Source organism: Dendrobates tinctorius, unplaced genomic scaffold (assembly GCF_039654945.1).
Source record: "Dendrobates tinctorius isolate UK_male_01 unplaced genomic scaffold, ASM3965494v1 ptg000086l, whole genome shotgun sequence".
NCBI lineage: Eukaryota > Metazoa > Chordata > Amphibia > Anura > Dendrobatidae > Dendrobates > Dendrobates tinctorius.
Window position 1 is genome coordinate 2,983,111 of NW_027361754.1, and position 16,146 is coordinate 2,999,256.

At 43.7% G+C, this 16,146-nt stretch overlaps 1 protein-coding gene and 1 long non-coding RNA gene across 7 annotated transcripts in view; one reads left to right on the plus strand and one right to left on the minus strand.

Moving 5' to 3' along the window:
* ROBO4 (roundabout guidance receptor 4) overlaps nucleotides 1-13,090 on the minus strand; it is a 174,520-nt gene extending 161,430 nt beyond the window's left edge. For 3 of the 6 annotated variants that reach the window (XM_073584888.1, XM_073584886.1, XM_073584883.1), the window contains exon 1: nucleotides 12,684-13,090. In XM_073584888.1, the coding sequence (XP_073440989.1) occupies nucleotides 12,684-12,861 (178 nt within the window). In that variant the 5' untranslated portion in view covers nucleotides 12,862-13,090. The remainder of the gene's footprint in view (nucleotides 1-12,683) is intronic. The other 3 variants (XM_073584891.1, XM_073584885.1, XM_073584887.1) reach the window with 2 other exon arrangements.
* LOC141097620 (uncharacterized) overlaps nucleotides 1-16,146 on the plus strand; it is a 76,881-nt gene that overhangs the window by 26,526 nt on the left and 34,209 nt on the right. The gene's annotated exons all lie outside the window — the stretch shown is intronic.

Consider the following 16,146-nt stretch of genomic DNA (forward strand, 5'->3'; position numbering starts at 1 on the left):
ACCAGCAAAGGGGAGGGGGACCATGCATACCAGCAAAGGGGCGTGAGGGTGACCATGCATACCAGGAAAGGGGGGGTGAAGGTGACCATGCATACCAGGATAGGTAGGTGAGGGTGACCATGCATACCAGGAAAGGGGGGGTGAGGGTGACCTGCCAAAAACAACCTACAAAAATATTGTCCAACACTTCAGATAGCAAAATTAACCCTGAAGTCACTAGACTTCTAAACCTATATCAGCACTCTGAAATATTCTGAGACAGGGCAAAAAAGAGGCCAATCTAATAAGGGACAAAAAGCAGATTGGCAAATACTGATTAATAGGAGTGGAATTTCAGCATAGCCCCAGCAGGGGCAGGCTGATTACACAACAAACTGAATTGACCAACAAGCGCAAGTGTGAACATTAGCAAAAACACAAACTTAACTTGAGAAGACTGGAAGAGAGCTGACGTCCAGGACCCGAGAAGCAGACTGAATCACCAGCACCCGGATAGGGCGTCGGCTGTCTTATATCCAGTCTGATACTCCAGAGATCCAATCGTTATCTTTCTCATCAGGTGGCAGATCACTACCACTTAAACCAACCACACTACCTCCTGTCACCACCAGAGGGAGAACGGAAGGGGAACTCTCAACTGGTGGAGCAGAAAATGAGTTAATGACAGTACCCCCCCTTGAGGAGGGGTCACCGAACCCTCATCCATGCCACCAGGCCGATCAGGATGGGCCCGGTGAAAAGCACGAACCAATTTATTGGCATGAATATCAGAGGCAGAGACACAAGAATTATCCTCCTGGCCATAACCCTTCCATTTGACCAAATACTGGAGTCTCCGTCTAACCAAACGAGAATCCAATATTTTCTCTACCTCATATTCCACATTGCCTTTAACCAATACAGGATCAGAAGGTGCCGCCACAGGAACTACTGGCTCAACAAACCTCTTCAACAGTGACTTGTGAAATACGTTATGGATTTTAAACGTAACTGGAAGAGCCAATCGAAAAGAAACAGGATTAAGAATCTCCAAAATCTTATAAGGTCCAATAAATCTTGGCTTAAATTTTGGAGATGCAACCTTCATAGGAATATTCTTAGACGACAGCCAAACCATATCACCCACTTTAAACCGGGGACCAATGGTCCTACGCCGGTTGCAAAAACGCTGGGCCTTTTCCTGAGAGAGTGACAACTTATCCACCACTTGGTCCCATATCTGCTGCATTCTCACATCCACAGTGTCCACACCTGGGCAGGACGAAGATTCCACTTGCCCTGAAGAGAATCGAGGATGAAACCCAAAATTACAGAAAAAGGGTGACATCAAAGTGGCAGAACTAGCTCTATTGTTCAGCGCAAATTTGGCCAAGGACAAAAATGAGACCCAATCATCCTGATCAGCAGATATAAAACATCTTAAATAAGACTCTAGGGTCTGGTTTGTTCTCTCAGTCTGCCCATTGGTCTGGGGATGAAACGCGGAGGAGAAGGATAACTGAATTCCCAGATTGTAACAAAAGGCTTTCCAGAATCTGGAAACAAACTGGACCCCTCTATCGGACACAATGTTCTCAGGAATCCCGTGTAACCGAACCACCTGTTGTAAAAACAAGGGCACCAACTCAGCGGAAGATGGCAACTCTGGGAGTGGTACAAGATGGACCATCTTCGAAAATCTATCACAAATCACCCAGATAACAGTTATTCTCTGAGAGACAGGAAGATCAGAAATAAAATCCATTGAGATATGGGTCCATGGCCTCTTGGGCACCGGCAGGGGCATCAGCAACCCACTAGAACGAGAACAGGGTTTAGACCGAGAACAAGTCCCACAGGGCTGTACAAAATTCCTGACATCACGAGATAAGGCAGGCCACCAAAACGACCGACTCACCAAATCTCTGGTACCAAAAATACCCGGATGACCAGCCAATGCGGAGCAATGGACTTCAGACATCACTCTCTTTCTCCACTGGTCAGGAACATACAATCTTCCCATAGGGCAACGCTCAGGTTTATCCTCCTGAAATTTCTCCAGGCCGCGTCTCAAATCGGGCGAAATGGCAGAAAGAACTACCCCCTCACCTAGGATAGTAGTAGGCTCGGTCACATTAAGAGAATCAGCAAAGAAATTCCTAGAAAGGGCGTCTGCCTTAACATTCTTAGTGCCCGGAAGAAAAGAGACCACAAAATTAAAACGCGTGAAAAACAAGGCCCATCTAGCCTGTCTAGGATTCAACCGTTTGGCCGGCTCCAGATAAATCAGATTCTTGTGATCGGTGAGGACCACAAATTGATGTCTAGCTCCCTCCAACCAATGTCTCCACTCCTCAAATGCCCATTTCATGGCCAACAATTCCTGATTCCCCACGTCATAGTTGCGTTCAGATGGGGAAAACTTTTGAGAAAAGAAGGCACAGGGATTCATCTTAGAATTCACAGGGTCTTTTTGGGACAAAACAGCTCCTGCACCAATCTCAGAAGCGTCCACCTCCACTTGAAATGAAAGTGAGACATCAGGTTGCCGTAAAACTGGAGCTGAAGTAAATCTCCGCTTAAGCTCCAGAAATGCTGAGACAGCCTCAGGAGACCAATTCAGCACACTAGCTCCCTTCTTGGTCAGATCAGTCAGTGGTTTGACAATACCAGAAAAATTACCTATAAATTTACGATAGAAATTAGAAAAACCCAAAAACTTCTGGACAGCCTTCAAAGAAGTAGGCTGAACCCAATCATAAATGGCCTGTACCTTGGCCGGGTCCATTTCAATAGTCGATGGAGATAAGATAAATCCCAAAAATGAAATCCTCTGTACACCAAAGAGGCACTTCGATCCCTTAACAAACAGGGAATTCTCCCTCAAAATCCGGAACACAGTCCGGACATGTTCCACATGGGAATCCCAATCACTAGAAAAGATCAAAACATCATCCAGATAGATGATCAAAAACTTATCCACAAAGTCTCGGAAAATATCATTCATAAAGGATTGGAAGACAAAAGGTGCATTAGAGAGCCCAAAAGGCATCACCAGGTACTCAAAATGTCCCTCCGGAGTATTAAACGCCGTCTTCCATTCATCCCAGTGCTTGATGCGAATAAGATTATACACCCCCTGAGGTCAAGCTTAGTAAACCAGCAGGCACTCTTAACTCTGGAGAATAAATCAGACATCAGAGGTAACGGGTACTGATATTTAACCGTCATCTTGTTAAGGGAACGATAATCAATATACGGTCTTAATGAACCATCTTTCTTGGCCACAAAAAAAAACCAGCGCCTAACGGTGACGAGGATGGTCTAATATGACCCTTCTCCAACGACTCCTTAATATAGGATCGCATAGCATCATGTTCGGGTACAGATAAGTTGAAAAGTCGACCCTTGGGAAATTTACACCCAGGCATAAACTCAATTGCACAGTCATAACTCCTATGAGGAGGCAAAGACGCAGACTTACTCATTAAAAACATCAGAGAAATCAGCCAGATAATCAGGAATATCATGAGACTGAGGAGAGGTGGAGAAAACAAGAGCATCCCTAAGAACACACTGACAACCCCAACTCACCACAGACACAGATTTCCAATCCAAAACTGGGTTATGAGTTTGCAACCAGGGGACCCCAGAACAATAGTATCATGCAAATTATGTAGCACCAAAAATTTACAATTTTCTTGGTGGTCTGAGGCAACTCGCATTATCACCTGGGTCCAAAACTGAGGTTTATTCTCCGCCAAAGGAGTGGCATCAATACCCCTCAAAGGAATGGGCGTCTGCAGAGGCGTCATGGACAAACCACAACGTTTAGCAAAGTCCAAATCCATCAGATTCAGAGCTGCTCCTGAATCCACAAAAGCCTTAGTGGAAAATGTGGACAAGGAGTAGATCAGAGTAATTGCTAAAAGGAACTTAGGTTGCATACTGCCCACAGCAAATGTGTGTGCAAAACGTGCCTCTCGTTTAAGGCAGACAGAAATAGTATGAGAGGCGTCTCCACAGAAAAAACACAGCTTATTACACCTTCTAAACTCCCGACGTTGCGCCCTAGACAAAACCCCATCACATTGCATAGGTTCAGACATTTGTTCAAAAGGTGGCAGCGCCTCCCGTGTAGCTTTATGTTCACGTAAACGCCGATCAACTTGAATGGCTAATGACATAGAGCCATCCAGACTAGAGGGAACAGGAAATCCCACCATAACATCTTTTACTGTCTCTGACAAACCTTTCCCGAAAGAGAGCTGCCAATGCACTATCATTCCATGTAGTAAGGACCGCCCACTTTCGGAATTTTTGACAGTACAACTCTGCAGGATCCTGACCCTGGTTTAATGCCAACAGGGTTCTCTCAGCTTGATCAACGGCATTAGGTTCATCATACAACAACCCCAAGGCCTGAAAAAATGCATCCACATTAGTCAGAATAGGATTTTCAGGTGTCAGAGAAAAAGCCCAATCTTGGGATTGCCGCGCGGGCAAGGAGATGACAATTTTAACCTGCTGCACAGAGCTCCCCGATGAGTTAGGCTTCAAAGCAAGAAATAATTTACAATTATTCTTAAAATTCAGAAATTTAGACTGATCCCCAGAAAACACATCAGGAGTAGGAATCTTGGATTCAGCAGCATGTGACTGAATAAGGTAGGTGGAAATTCCCTGTACTTCAGCAGCAAGCTGCTCCACACAATCAGACAGTTGCTTAATCTCCATTAGGAAAAAAAAATCCCCTACGGCCCCAGAAAAAAAAAAAGAGGAAAAAATACATTAAAAGAAAAAATTCTGACACTTTTTTTTTTTCTTTCTCTAACAATTCTTTCCTGCTTTTGAGTACCCTAGAATTTGCGGTAAGGCTGGTGATTCTGTTATGAATGGGAAACCGGGGAGGAAAAACAAGACAACAAGCTAAGTCTCAGAAAACCAGAGAAGTTGGTAACTATGCAGATTGCAGATCCCTGATTGGGGGGTGAGGGGACCATGCATATCAGGATTGGGGGGTGAGGGGACCATACATACCAGCAAAGGGGGGTGAGGGTGACCATGCATACCAGCAAATGGGGGTGAGGGTGACCATGCATACCAGGATAGGGGGGTGAGGGTGACCATGCATATCAGGAAAGAGGGTTGAGGGCGACCATGCATACCAGCAAAGGGGGGTGTGTTATGAATGGGAAACCGAGGAGGAAAAACAAGACAACAAGCTAAGTCTCAGAAAACCAGAGAAGTTGGTAATTATGCAGATTGCAGATCCCTGATCTTAACCGTACAACTAGCAGCAGTCGTGGAGCGTTCCTACGTTGGTCCTAGACGCCTCGTCACAACCGGAGAACTACATAAGCCTAAAGCAGGAAAAGAGGAAAACTAACTGCCCCAGAGCAGACCCCAAAGGAAAGACAGCCCCCCACATGTATTGACGGTGAAACAAGATGAAAATACAAACAAAGGCAGGAAAATAGGCTGAGCAAACGATGGGGTCCGGCTAACTAAAAAGGACAGAAAAGGAAAGACACTGTCTGCAATCTGCCAAAAACAACCTACAAAAATATTGTCCAACACTTCTGATAGCAAAATTAACCCTGAAGTCACTAGACTTCTAAACCTATATCAGCACTCTGAAATATTCTGAGACAGAGCAAAAAAAAGGCCAATCTAATAAGGGACAAAAAGCAGATTGGCAAATACAGATTAATATCAGTGGAATTTCAGCATAGCACCAGCAGGGGCAGGCTGATTACACAACAAACTGAATTGACCAACAAGCACAAGTGTGAACATTAGCAAAAAACAAACTTAACTTGAGAAGACTGGAAGAGAGCTGAAGTCCAGGACCCGAGAAGCAGACTGAATCACCAGCACCCGGATAGGGCATCGGCTGTCTTATATCCAGTCTGATACTCCAGAGATCCAATCGTTATCTTCCTCATCAGGTGGCAGATCACTACCTCTTAAACCAACCGCACTACCTCCTGTCACCACCAGAGGGAGAATGGAAGGGGAACTCTCAACTGGTGGAGCAGAAAATGAGTTCATGACAGGGGTGAGGGTGACCATGCATACCAGGAAAGGGGGGGTGAGGGTGATCATGCATACCAGGATAGGGGGGGTGAGGGTGACCATGCATACCAGGAAAGGGGGGTGAGGGTGACCTTGCATACCAGGATAGGGGGTGAGCTTGACCATGTATACCAGGAAAGGGAGGTGAAGGGACCATTCATACCAGGAAAGGGGGGTGAGGGGACCATGCATACCAGGAAAGGGGGGTGAGGGGACCATGCATACCAGGAAAGAGGGGTGAGGGAGAACATGCATACCAAGAAAGGGGGATGACGGGACCATGCATACCAGTAAAGGGGGGTGAGGGGACCATGCTTACTAGGAAAGGGGGGTGACGGGACTATGCATACCAGGAAAGGGGGGTGAGGGGGACCATGCATATCAGCAAAAGGGGGTGAGGGTGACCATGCATACCAGGAAAGGGGGGAGAGGGTGACCATGCATACCAGGATAGGAGGTGAGGGTGACCATGCATACCAGGAAAGTGGAGTGAGGGTGACCATGCATACCAGGAAAGGGGGGTGAGGGTGACCATGCATACCAGGATAGGGGGGTGAGGGTGGCCATGTATACCAGGAAAGGGAGGTGAAGGGACCATGCATACTAGGAAAGGGAGGTGAGGGGACCATGCATACCAGGAAAGGGGGGTAAGGGAACCATGCATACCAGGAAAGGTACCATGCATATCAGGATTGAGGGGTGAGAGGACCATGCATATCAGGATTGGGGGGTGCATTATTGCATTATTATTAAAACTTCATAAATAAACTACATACATATCCTAGAATACCCGATGCGTTAGAATCGGGCCACCATCTAGTATATATATATAAATATTAGATAGATAGATTAAAAGCCGGCAAATGATTTGCCGCATACAGTATAATCACAGAGTGACAGGTTAGAATAGAATAGATAGAATATATACACAAAGAATAGGTGTATTCAAATTCAAAGAATCCGAACTTTTTTAGTAAAATGTAAATTGTTCTTTTAGTCTGCAAACTTCTGACAACATGTCTCCGAATTTCCAAGCACTAAGTTTTGTGGGGGGGGGGGGTTCTGAAAAGGAGAAATGGTCAAAATTTCAAAAAAAATAGTGCTTTCAGACCTCAAATAATGCAAAGAAAACAAGTTCATAACATGACAGGGTTTTGATGTGGTGGTCTCTTAATTTTTGCCAGAGCTGTATGTATCTGTCTATCTATCTATCTATCTATCTATCTATATATATCAGTGACACACACATATATATATATATATATGTGTGTTTTATAGTTCATAGAGAGATGCAGAATAGGTAGATATATAGATGTCAGTGACCAATACAATTAATAGTGTGTGTGTGTGTGCAAATTATGGGACATATACGTAATTAATAAAAGATTCTTTTTTGGGGGGAAAATTACGTAGGGTCCCGCACAATTTACAGAACCAGCAGAGGGAAAGCCAGTGCCTGGGGGCTGATATTAATAGCCTAGGAAGGATCCATGGTTATGTCCCCCCCGGCTAAAAACATCAGCTCCCTGCTGCCCCAGAAAAGGAGCTTCTCTAAGATGCGCCAATTCTGGCATTTAGCCTTGCTCATCCCACTTGCCCTGTAACGGTGTGCAAGTGGGGTAATAGTTGTGGGGTTAATGTCACATTTGTTTTGTCTGGTGACATCAAGCCCACGGCTTAGTAATGGACAGGTGTCAATAAGTAAAACAAAAAACAACAATGTACCATACCTGTCCGTCGTTGTGTCCCACGCCGTAATCCATATCTGGGTTATATACAGTTTACAACCAGGATAGTGCCAAGATACGACCATCCCGGCTGTAAACCACTGATGAAATAGGAGATGCTGCCAGCGCAGCTTCAGTGACTAGCGCTGACGTCACTGATGCTGTGCTCCCTCACAGCCTGACCCGCGCTGAACTGCCAGTTAATTTTCCCACACTCCATAGTTCAGCGTGGGTCAGACTGTCAGGGAGTGCAGCATCAGTGACATCACCGCTATTCACTGAAGCTGTTTTCGCAGCTGGGCTGAACTGCTGTGACCTCAGGACTGTGGGAAAATGCCAGTGATGAGGTCACGGCAGTTGAAGCTCAGCGTCTTTGCAGCATCTCCTCATTCACCAGTGTTTTTCAGCTGGGACGGTCTCATTTTAGCACCGTCCAGGTTGAAAAATGTATATCTCCCAGATATGGATTACGGGGTGGGACACAACGACGGACAGGTATGGTATATTGTTGCTTTTTTATTTTATTTCATTACAGGAGAACAAGGGCTTTGCATGGATTAGGTGTGGTTGTAAGTATGGTTAAATTAAGAATAATAAATGAGTCTGTGTCTTTATTTCAATTAAAGGATTTTTTTACTGGGTGTCTGTGTTTTCTTTACAATTTGACTATGGGGTTAGTAATAGGAGCTTCTTATTGACGCCTCTCCATTACTATAACCCCATATGACACCGCTACAGGGCAGTAGGAAGAGCAAGGCTATGTGCCAGAATTGGCACATTTTACAGATGCACTTTTTCTGGGCCAGCTGAGAGCTGATGTTTTTAGCCGGGGGGGGGGGGGGGGGGGGGGGGGGGCAGTATCCATGGCCTCTTCCTAGACAACTAACATCAGCCCTCAGCTGTCTGCATAGCCATTGCTAGCTATTAAGTATTGGGGGACCCATGCCATTTTTTTGCGTAAAATAATCTTTTATTAAATAAATACATGTCTAGTATTTTGCACACACAATTGTATTTGTCACAGAAATCTATATATCTACCTATTCTATATGGATTTACTGTATGTAATCCAGCTCTCCTATCCTATGGGCTCCTGCAGTGATTCTACAGAAGTCGGCAAATGAAGTACCGGCTACTCTTCTATATATCTCCCTCTGCAAAATATTATATATATATATATATATATATATACACATATATATATATAATTTATATATATGTGTGTGTGTCACTGACATCTATATATATATTCTATGTGTGTATATATATATATATATATATATATATATTCTTTTCTAACCTGTCAGTGTGATTTTACTGTACACCGCATATGAATTACAGCCATTTCTTCTATCTATCTATCTATCTATCTATCTATCTACCTATCATAAATACATATATATATGTGTGTGTGTCACTGACATGTATATACATATGTATTCCATGTGTATATATCTATTCTATTCTTCAGTGTGATTTTACTGTACACCGCACAAAAATTGATGGCTGTTCAAAGGACACCGGTGCATAAAAATCGGACTGCACTCGCATGGTGCGAGTGCGGTGCGATTTTTTTCTCGCACCCATTGACTTGCATTGGCGAGTCTCATCCGAGATACGCAGCATGCTGTGATTTTGTTCTCAGTCCGATTTCAGCTGAGAAAAAAATTGCAGATGAGATGAAACCCATTGAATAACACTGGTTCGAGTGCAATCAGATATTTTATCGGATTGCACTTGTCCGTATTTCTTGCAAATGAGTATGTACCCTTAAAGTGAGTTCTGACCCAGGCTTGATCACTGATATTAAGTATCAATGAAGTTATCAGTCGAGATCTCTGATAGCTGTCAGTGCATTTGCAAAGTCCATCCATATACATGGTGGAAGCCCTTCTGATCCAATTATTTTCACAGCTGAGAGTTTGTTACAATTGTAGCCATTCTAGATAATCATCTGACAGCTGCCACATCTTTGGCAGCACATATCTCTCTCCTTCCATTTGCTGCAATATATCAGAAAAGGTAAAAAAAAAATGTATCAGTCTGGAGAGAATTGCATAGGCAGGAAACAGGTAAAAAACGCAAAGATATTTTAGCAAGGGGTATTAAAGCTATATCATCACCTTGGACATTTATGACTAGTGTTATGTTAATGGCACCTCCCACTATCAGAAATCTATGGCATATCCTATAGAAATGTAAGGGTATGTGCACACGCTGCGGATTCTGCTGCGGATCCGCATCGGTTTTGGCCCTGCGGATCCGCAGCAGAATTAGCTGCGTTGTACAGTACCTTTATATCCTATGGAAAATGGAAACCGCAGTGCAGACGGTGCGGAATTTTACGCGCTGTTACTCCGCTCCGCCATACTCACCCGGCCTCCGCTCCCACGCCGCAGCCTCTCTCCACCCGACGGCCGCGGCGGTCACCTGAGACAGACCCGCGACCGATGCCTTCCCTGCATGCTATGCGCATGCGCCATAGGCCGCGGCCGCGCCTCCTTCCTGCTTCTTATGCTCCGGCTGTGCCCTGACCCGGAAGCACATTTGGACCAATGGCTGACCAGACGGGGCCATATCTGGCCGCTTCCCCCTGAGGGAGGCGCCTGATCGTTGTGTTTCCTGACACTCTGGCCTCGCTCCATCGTGCACGCTCTGCTCCTGCAGTTCCTGCCTCGTTCTGCTCCTCACAGCAGCTTCTCAGTCCTGCTACCCGTGTTCCTGTCGTCCTACTCCAGTCCTGCCTTCACTGTTCCTGCCGTCCTACTCCAGTCCTGCCTTCACTGTTCCTGCCGTCCTACTCCAGTCCTGCCTTGTGTTCCTGCCGTCCTACTCCAGTCCTGCCTTCACTGTTCCTGCCGTCCTACTCCAGTCCTGCCTTGTGTTCCTGCCGTCCTACTCCAGTCCCGCCTTCAGTGTTCCTGCCGTCCTACTCCAGTCCTGTCTTCAGTGCTCCTGCCGTCCTACTCCAGTCTCAGTCTTACTCCGGTCCATCCTGAGTCGCCCCTCTCGGTACCGGCTACCGTGGTACTCGAACCCCTGGGCCTGCTCCTAACGGTCCCTGTATAGGGGTCGGTTCCACCTGGCAGCTCGCCCGGGGTCCCTCGGTGCCACGGTCCAGAGGGTCCACTCTCGGAGCTCCCGCTCCTGACCACCCACGCTAACACGCGCGTTTTTTGCTGCAGTGTCCAATTCGCAGAAAGAATTGACATGTCATTCTTTTCTGCGGATTCCGCTGCGGTTTGCCATCTCCTCCATTGTAGAGATGAAAAACCGCAGGGCAAAACAGCAGGCTAATCCGCAGATAAACCGTAGGTCTTTTGACCTGCGGATTTTGCAAAATCCGCACGGAAAAATCCGCAGAACAATCCGCAGCGTGTGCACATAGCCTTATTGTTGGGAGTACCCCTTCATTTTAAATGTTTATATTCACTGTCAACAAGCAATGATCTTTTAAACAACAGGTGATTAAGGCTAAATTGTCACATTGTAAATTGAACAGTTCCATTCTGTTTCCATTTTGTAATCTATAAAAAAACAGAACGGCAATTCCAATGAGAAAGGTAATCAGGAATAATAGGAAGGATCAGGGGATAATATAACTCTGTGCTGATAGTCACCGCTCTATAATCATCGTCCAAAAATAAAACTGACCTATTCCCAATAATGGAGTTGTCTATCAGGTGATGTTTCGTGCAGACTGACAGATTAAAGATCCTTTTACTAAAGGAGACGATCACCTGAACGATAGTTTGTAAATTTGTTCATTCACAATTATTACCCAATGTAAAAATGCCCAGTCGACCTACAAAAAGAGTAATAATCAGCAGCACATCCTCACTGTGTAAATAGATGTGCTGCCGACAATAATTTAAAGGGTTTTATATGAACCGTGGCACTGACAATCATTTATTCAAAACCACCACAATACTTGCAATACGTAAACGGTATTAAACAAACAATGACATATATATACTATATATTCAGTCGGCGCTCATTGTGGGCAATTTATCTCCTTGTGATAAAGGACCTTTAAGGCTGCATTAATATGTTGCTTTTTTATTTGATTGTCAAAATTCAAGACAAAAATGTTCTGTGTGAAGGCGACCTAATCATGTCAGATTCATATCAATCAACCATTGACTATGTTGAGTTTGATTGAACATATATTGGTCAGATCTCTGCACGTATAATGGCATACTAAGGGTGGGTTGACACAAAGTTGTCACATTGCAACTTTTATGTTTTGTTTTTTTTTAATCACAGCAAAAGAATGTGTTTTTGCTACAACATTTTTGAAAAAAGCCCACATTGTGTAAACCCGTTTCTTTTGTGGTGGTATCACATACAGATGTGGAAATTTTTCCTGTATTTTGATTGCTCTGCCAACTTTTTAAAAGTGGGCACTGCTGAACAGGATGTGAAACCACCATAAAGGGGATTTTACAAGGGGAAATTATCATGTTTTAAAAATAAATGAAAATTTAAAAAAAACAAAAACTGTGGATTCCTAATTGTTGTCCTATATAACACATGTAGCTATTGACTGACTGTCGAGAATGAGCTTTTCTTCATAGATTTTGTTTTTTATACTGACTTAATGATCAGTCATTTTTATCTACTTCATCGTCATTTGTCCTCTCATAAACAGACACCTAGTAGAGGAAAGTTGAGCGATTTCAGCATCGATCAAAACTAGAAAGTATTGTTAGAAGTGTCTTTCAAACTTGAAAAATTGCTCTGTCGCTGACTAGCGCTCATATCTTCACATAGAAGAGACCTCCGTTCATTCTTCATGTATATACCAGGCTACAGGTCATAACAATTCTACACAAATTAGTTCCAGCAACTGCACAAACTAAGGTCAAAACAATCACCCCCTCCAGGGTCGGCTCTTACCTCTCAGGCGGTGTCTCCTGCCGGGTCTGTGGTGGTGGATATGTCTTGGCTGTCGGTGGGAAGACATCAAGTAATGTTTCCTGTACTCTACTGCATGGTTGCATTGACAGTAGTTCACTTGTAGGCTCCACCGCAGCGGCAGGAATGCAAAAATCACAACAAAAAAAATAAAAAACATTATTTTTGGACACAAAGACTCCAACCAATGTCAGCGTAAAACTTGGGTCCAGGTAATGGGAGATGCCCACAAGCCACCGTTAAGTGACTGTTGCTGAGAGTAAACCTGTGGCTTGTGCATCCTACCCCATGTGTCCAACTAGGGCTAAATTATTTAGAATTTGTTATGAAGGATGTTTTTCAATAGCTTTTGTGCTTTTTTTTCTTCTTACTCTCTCATTCCTCCTCCTTTATGAAGATGCGGAACAATGGAATAGAAAAGCATGCAAGACCCCATGCTGAGAGAAGGGCTGAGAAGTTTAGACAGGGGCTCCACTTTCCCCAGCATCTGTGTCATGGGGAAGAGAAGCCCATGGGGTGGGGGCTCATGGGACGGTATTTTGCACCATTAAGTAAATAGGTAATTTGTGTTTTTATTTTCTCATGAATTCCGGCCAGCACTCGTCACGATGTCGTCTCTCTTTTTTTTTTTTTTTTTTTAGTGTTTTTGTATTCTTTTTTAAATTTTGAGTAAAAAGAAGAACAGTTGTGTCACAATGCGATTTTCAGCATTCCTCCACAAGATTGACCGCATCATTGAATAGTGAAGCAGCTTTGGCTGACGACCGTTTCCAACCTGAATTGATGGCCCTTTGATACTGTTTAAAGCATCGGCAAAGTCTGTCAGAGTCGGTGAATTTTTCGAAGGGAGCTTAAGATGTTTCCATTTGTCAAGACGGAACAATGCCCTTTAAATGCTCCCAATCACATTTACCTTCGTAGGTTGCAATTACGTGGAAGGGGTCAGCCGTGTTGGAAAACATTCATCGATGGTGGTAGGTCTTAGTATCATCACCTCTTGTTTCCATGTTGCACGGGACAATTCCTTCTCTCCTGGTGAGGAACAAACATAATTAGCTGCAGGAAATTTGTACCACTTAAGAGGTTGGTGTAGGGGCCATTTATCATTGCCATTGAAAAGCTGACAGGATGGTGGAAAGTGATGAAGGGACCATTTAGGATGCAGGACTGTGGACTGTATAGTCCTGAATGAGGTTTTGTAAGTCAGGTCACCATTGTTGTTAAGCTACATAATTGGGGAAATGTCGGTGATATTCTTAATTAAAATTGCCGGACTGTTCCGGAATGATAATGAAGAGATTCTCCTACAAAGAGTTTTCATGAACAAGTCAAATTTCTGATTAATTCATGACCAGATAGTATTGAAAAAATACAGTGCCATCCATCAGCGTCTTTAGAGTTGTCAAAGGAGCCAGAACCAAGTTGTTGATTGACCTTAAGCGGAATTCATTAGGAGCCCATACCTACCGCCATCAGCCATGAAGACATCAGCTCCTGGGCCGGTGGGAAAGGGGGATTGGGTTAAAAATATCTGAATATTATTATAACAAGAGCAGGAAAATAAAATTGTAAGCAAGCATGGGCAAATAGTTACAGATGCAAAAAAAAAAGAAGTAAAAAATGGTTTGCCATCATTCAAAAGTTCAAAGGCGCAGAGAAATCTTTTATTGGATTCACAAATGTTACCACATATTAGCCACACTTGAGAAAGGCCCCTGTGCAGGCTATACGTGATGACCTATTGTGTGTCCAATGAGCCTTTTTTTTTGCACCTTTCTGAAATTTTCTTTGCAAATACTCATGACATGTTTACTTTTGCCCAAGACATCCATTTGTGCAACCTAGTATTTTTGTAGGACTCCTAATGTTTAAAAGAACTCTCAGCACAACATGATTGTTCAATCTAAGTATAGGCGAGTCCAAATATTTTTCCCTCTATCTTCACCCCTTCTTCATTGACAGCTCTGGCTTCATAGAGCAGAAAAAAAGAGCAGGTGGGAAAGTATAGTTAAATGTTTGGGCGCCATGATGCACCTAGTGCCTCTACTAGCTTAGAAAAGTCATTCTGTGCTGACAGCTTCCCTTCAAAAGGTTCCAGTCAGTATCTAGAACCCTGGACATGACACAATATATTTGTGCATGCTTAATGTGGATCAAATTATTCTAGCAACCTGAATGTAATGAATCACATATTGTGACCAAATCACAGTTTATTATCCCAGAATACCATGAAATTGCAGCAAGATGCTGTCGTTTTTACAAAATTCTGGTAAAACCCCTAACATTTTACAGTAATCAAGGCAATAAGCCTTGATGTAATTGCACCATGTGAATGTGCCTATATAAAACTGATTCACCTTTCGATGTACTGTTATAGTCAATGTAGATGAGGTTGTAAGGGAGGTCCAGGACCGTAGTCATGGCCGAGCACTCTTGCACATGTGTGCCCTGGCCTCTTACATGAAAACAGCATTCTCTCACCAGCATACCTGTGTCTTCTCTCACTGCGCCATCAGGGATACCACTATGGTGCTGAAGCTTTTCTGCAATTGGTTTCGCGAGATTTGAGACACAGTCCGGTTCAAATGCAACAAATGAAACTTTACTTGAATAACTTGGCAGCACATTAGCAAGTTCCATGCAGTTCTCATTCTGCTCTTTCCCTGTACTCAGTTCCACATCCTCTAGTTAGTACATTACGGGGTAATAGCACCTTAGGCAGTACCTCAGCGTTCTCCTTAATAAGAGCAGATACTGAGAATTACACCATGTATACAGGACAGGAGAAGTATACACAGCATGCATAGCGTCACAATATATACTGTGGTAAGGAATATAGAGTGGAGCTGTGTATATAGTATACAGTGTAGAGATGTGCCAGTGTATATAGTGTGGATTCCACACTATATACACAGCAACATACTATATAAACATCTGTACATTATATAACATATATATACAGTGCCTTGCGAAAGTATTCGGCCCCCTGGAACTTTTCAACCTTTTCCCACATATCATGCTTCAAACATAAAGATACCAAATGTAAATTTTTGGTGAAGAATCAACAACACGTGGGACACAATTGTGAAGTTGAACGAAATTTATAGGTTATTTTAAAATTTTGTGGAAATTCAAAACTGAAAAGTGGGGCGTGCAATATTATTCGGCCCCTTTAACTTAATACTTTGTTGCGCCACCTTTTGCTGCGATTACAGCTGCAAGTCGCTTGGGGTATGTCTCTTTGTACATCAAGAGACTGAAATTCTTGCCCATTCTTCCTTGGCAAACAGCTCGAGCTTGTTGAGGTTTGATGGAGATCGTTTGTGAACAGCAGTTTTCAGCTCTTTCCTCAGATTCTCGATTGGATTCAGGTCTGGACTTTGACTTGGCCATTCTAACACCTGGATACGTTTATTTGTGAACCATTCCATTGTAGATTTTGCTT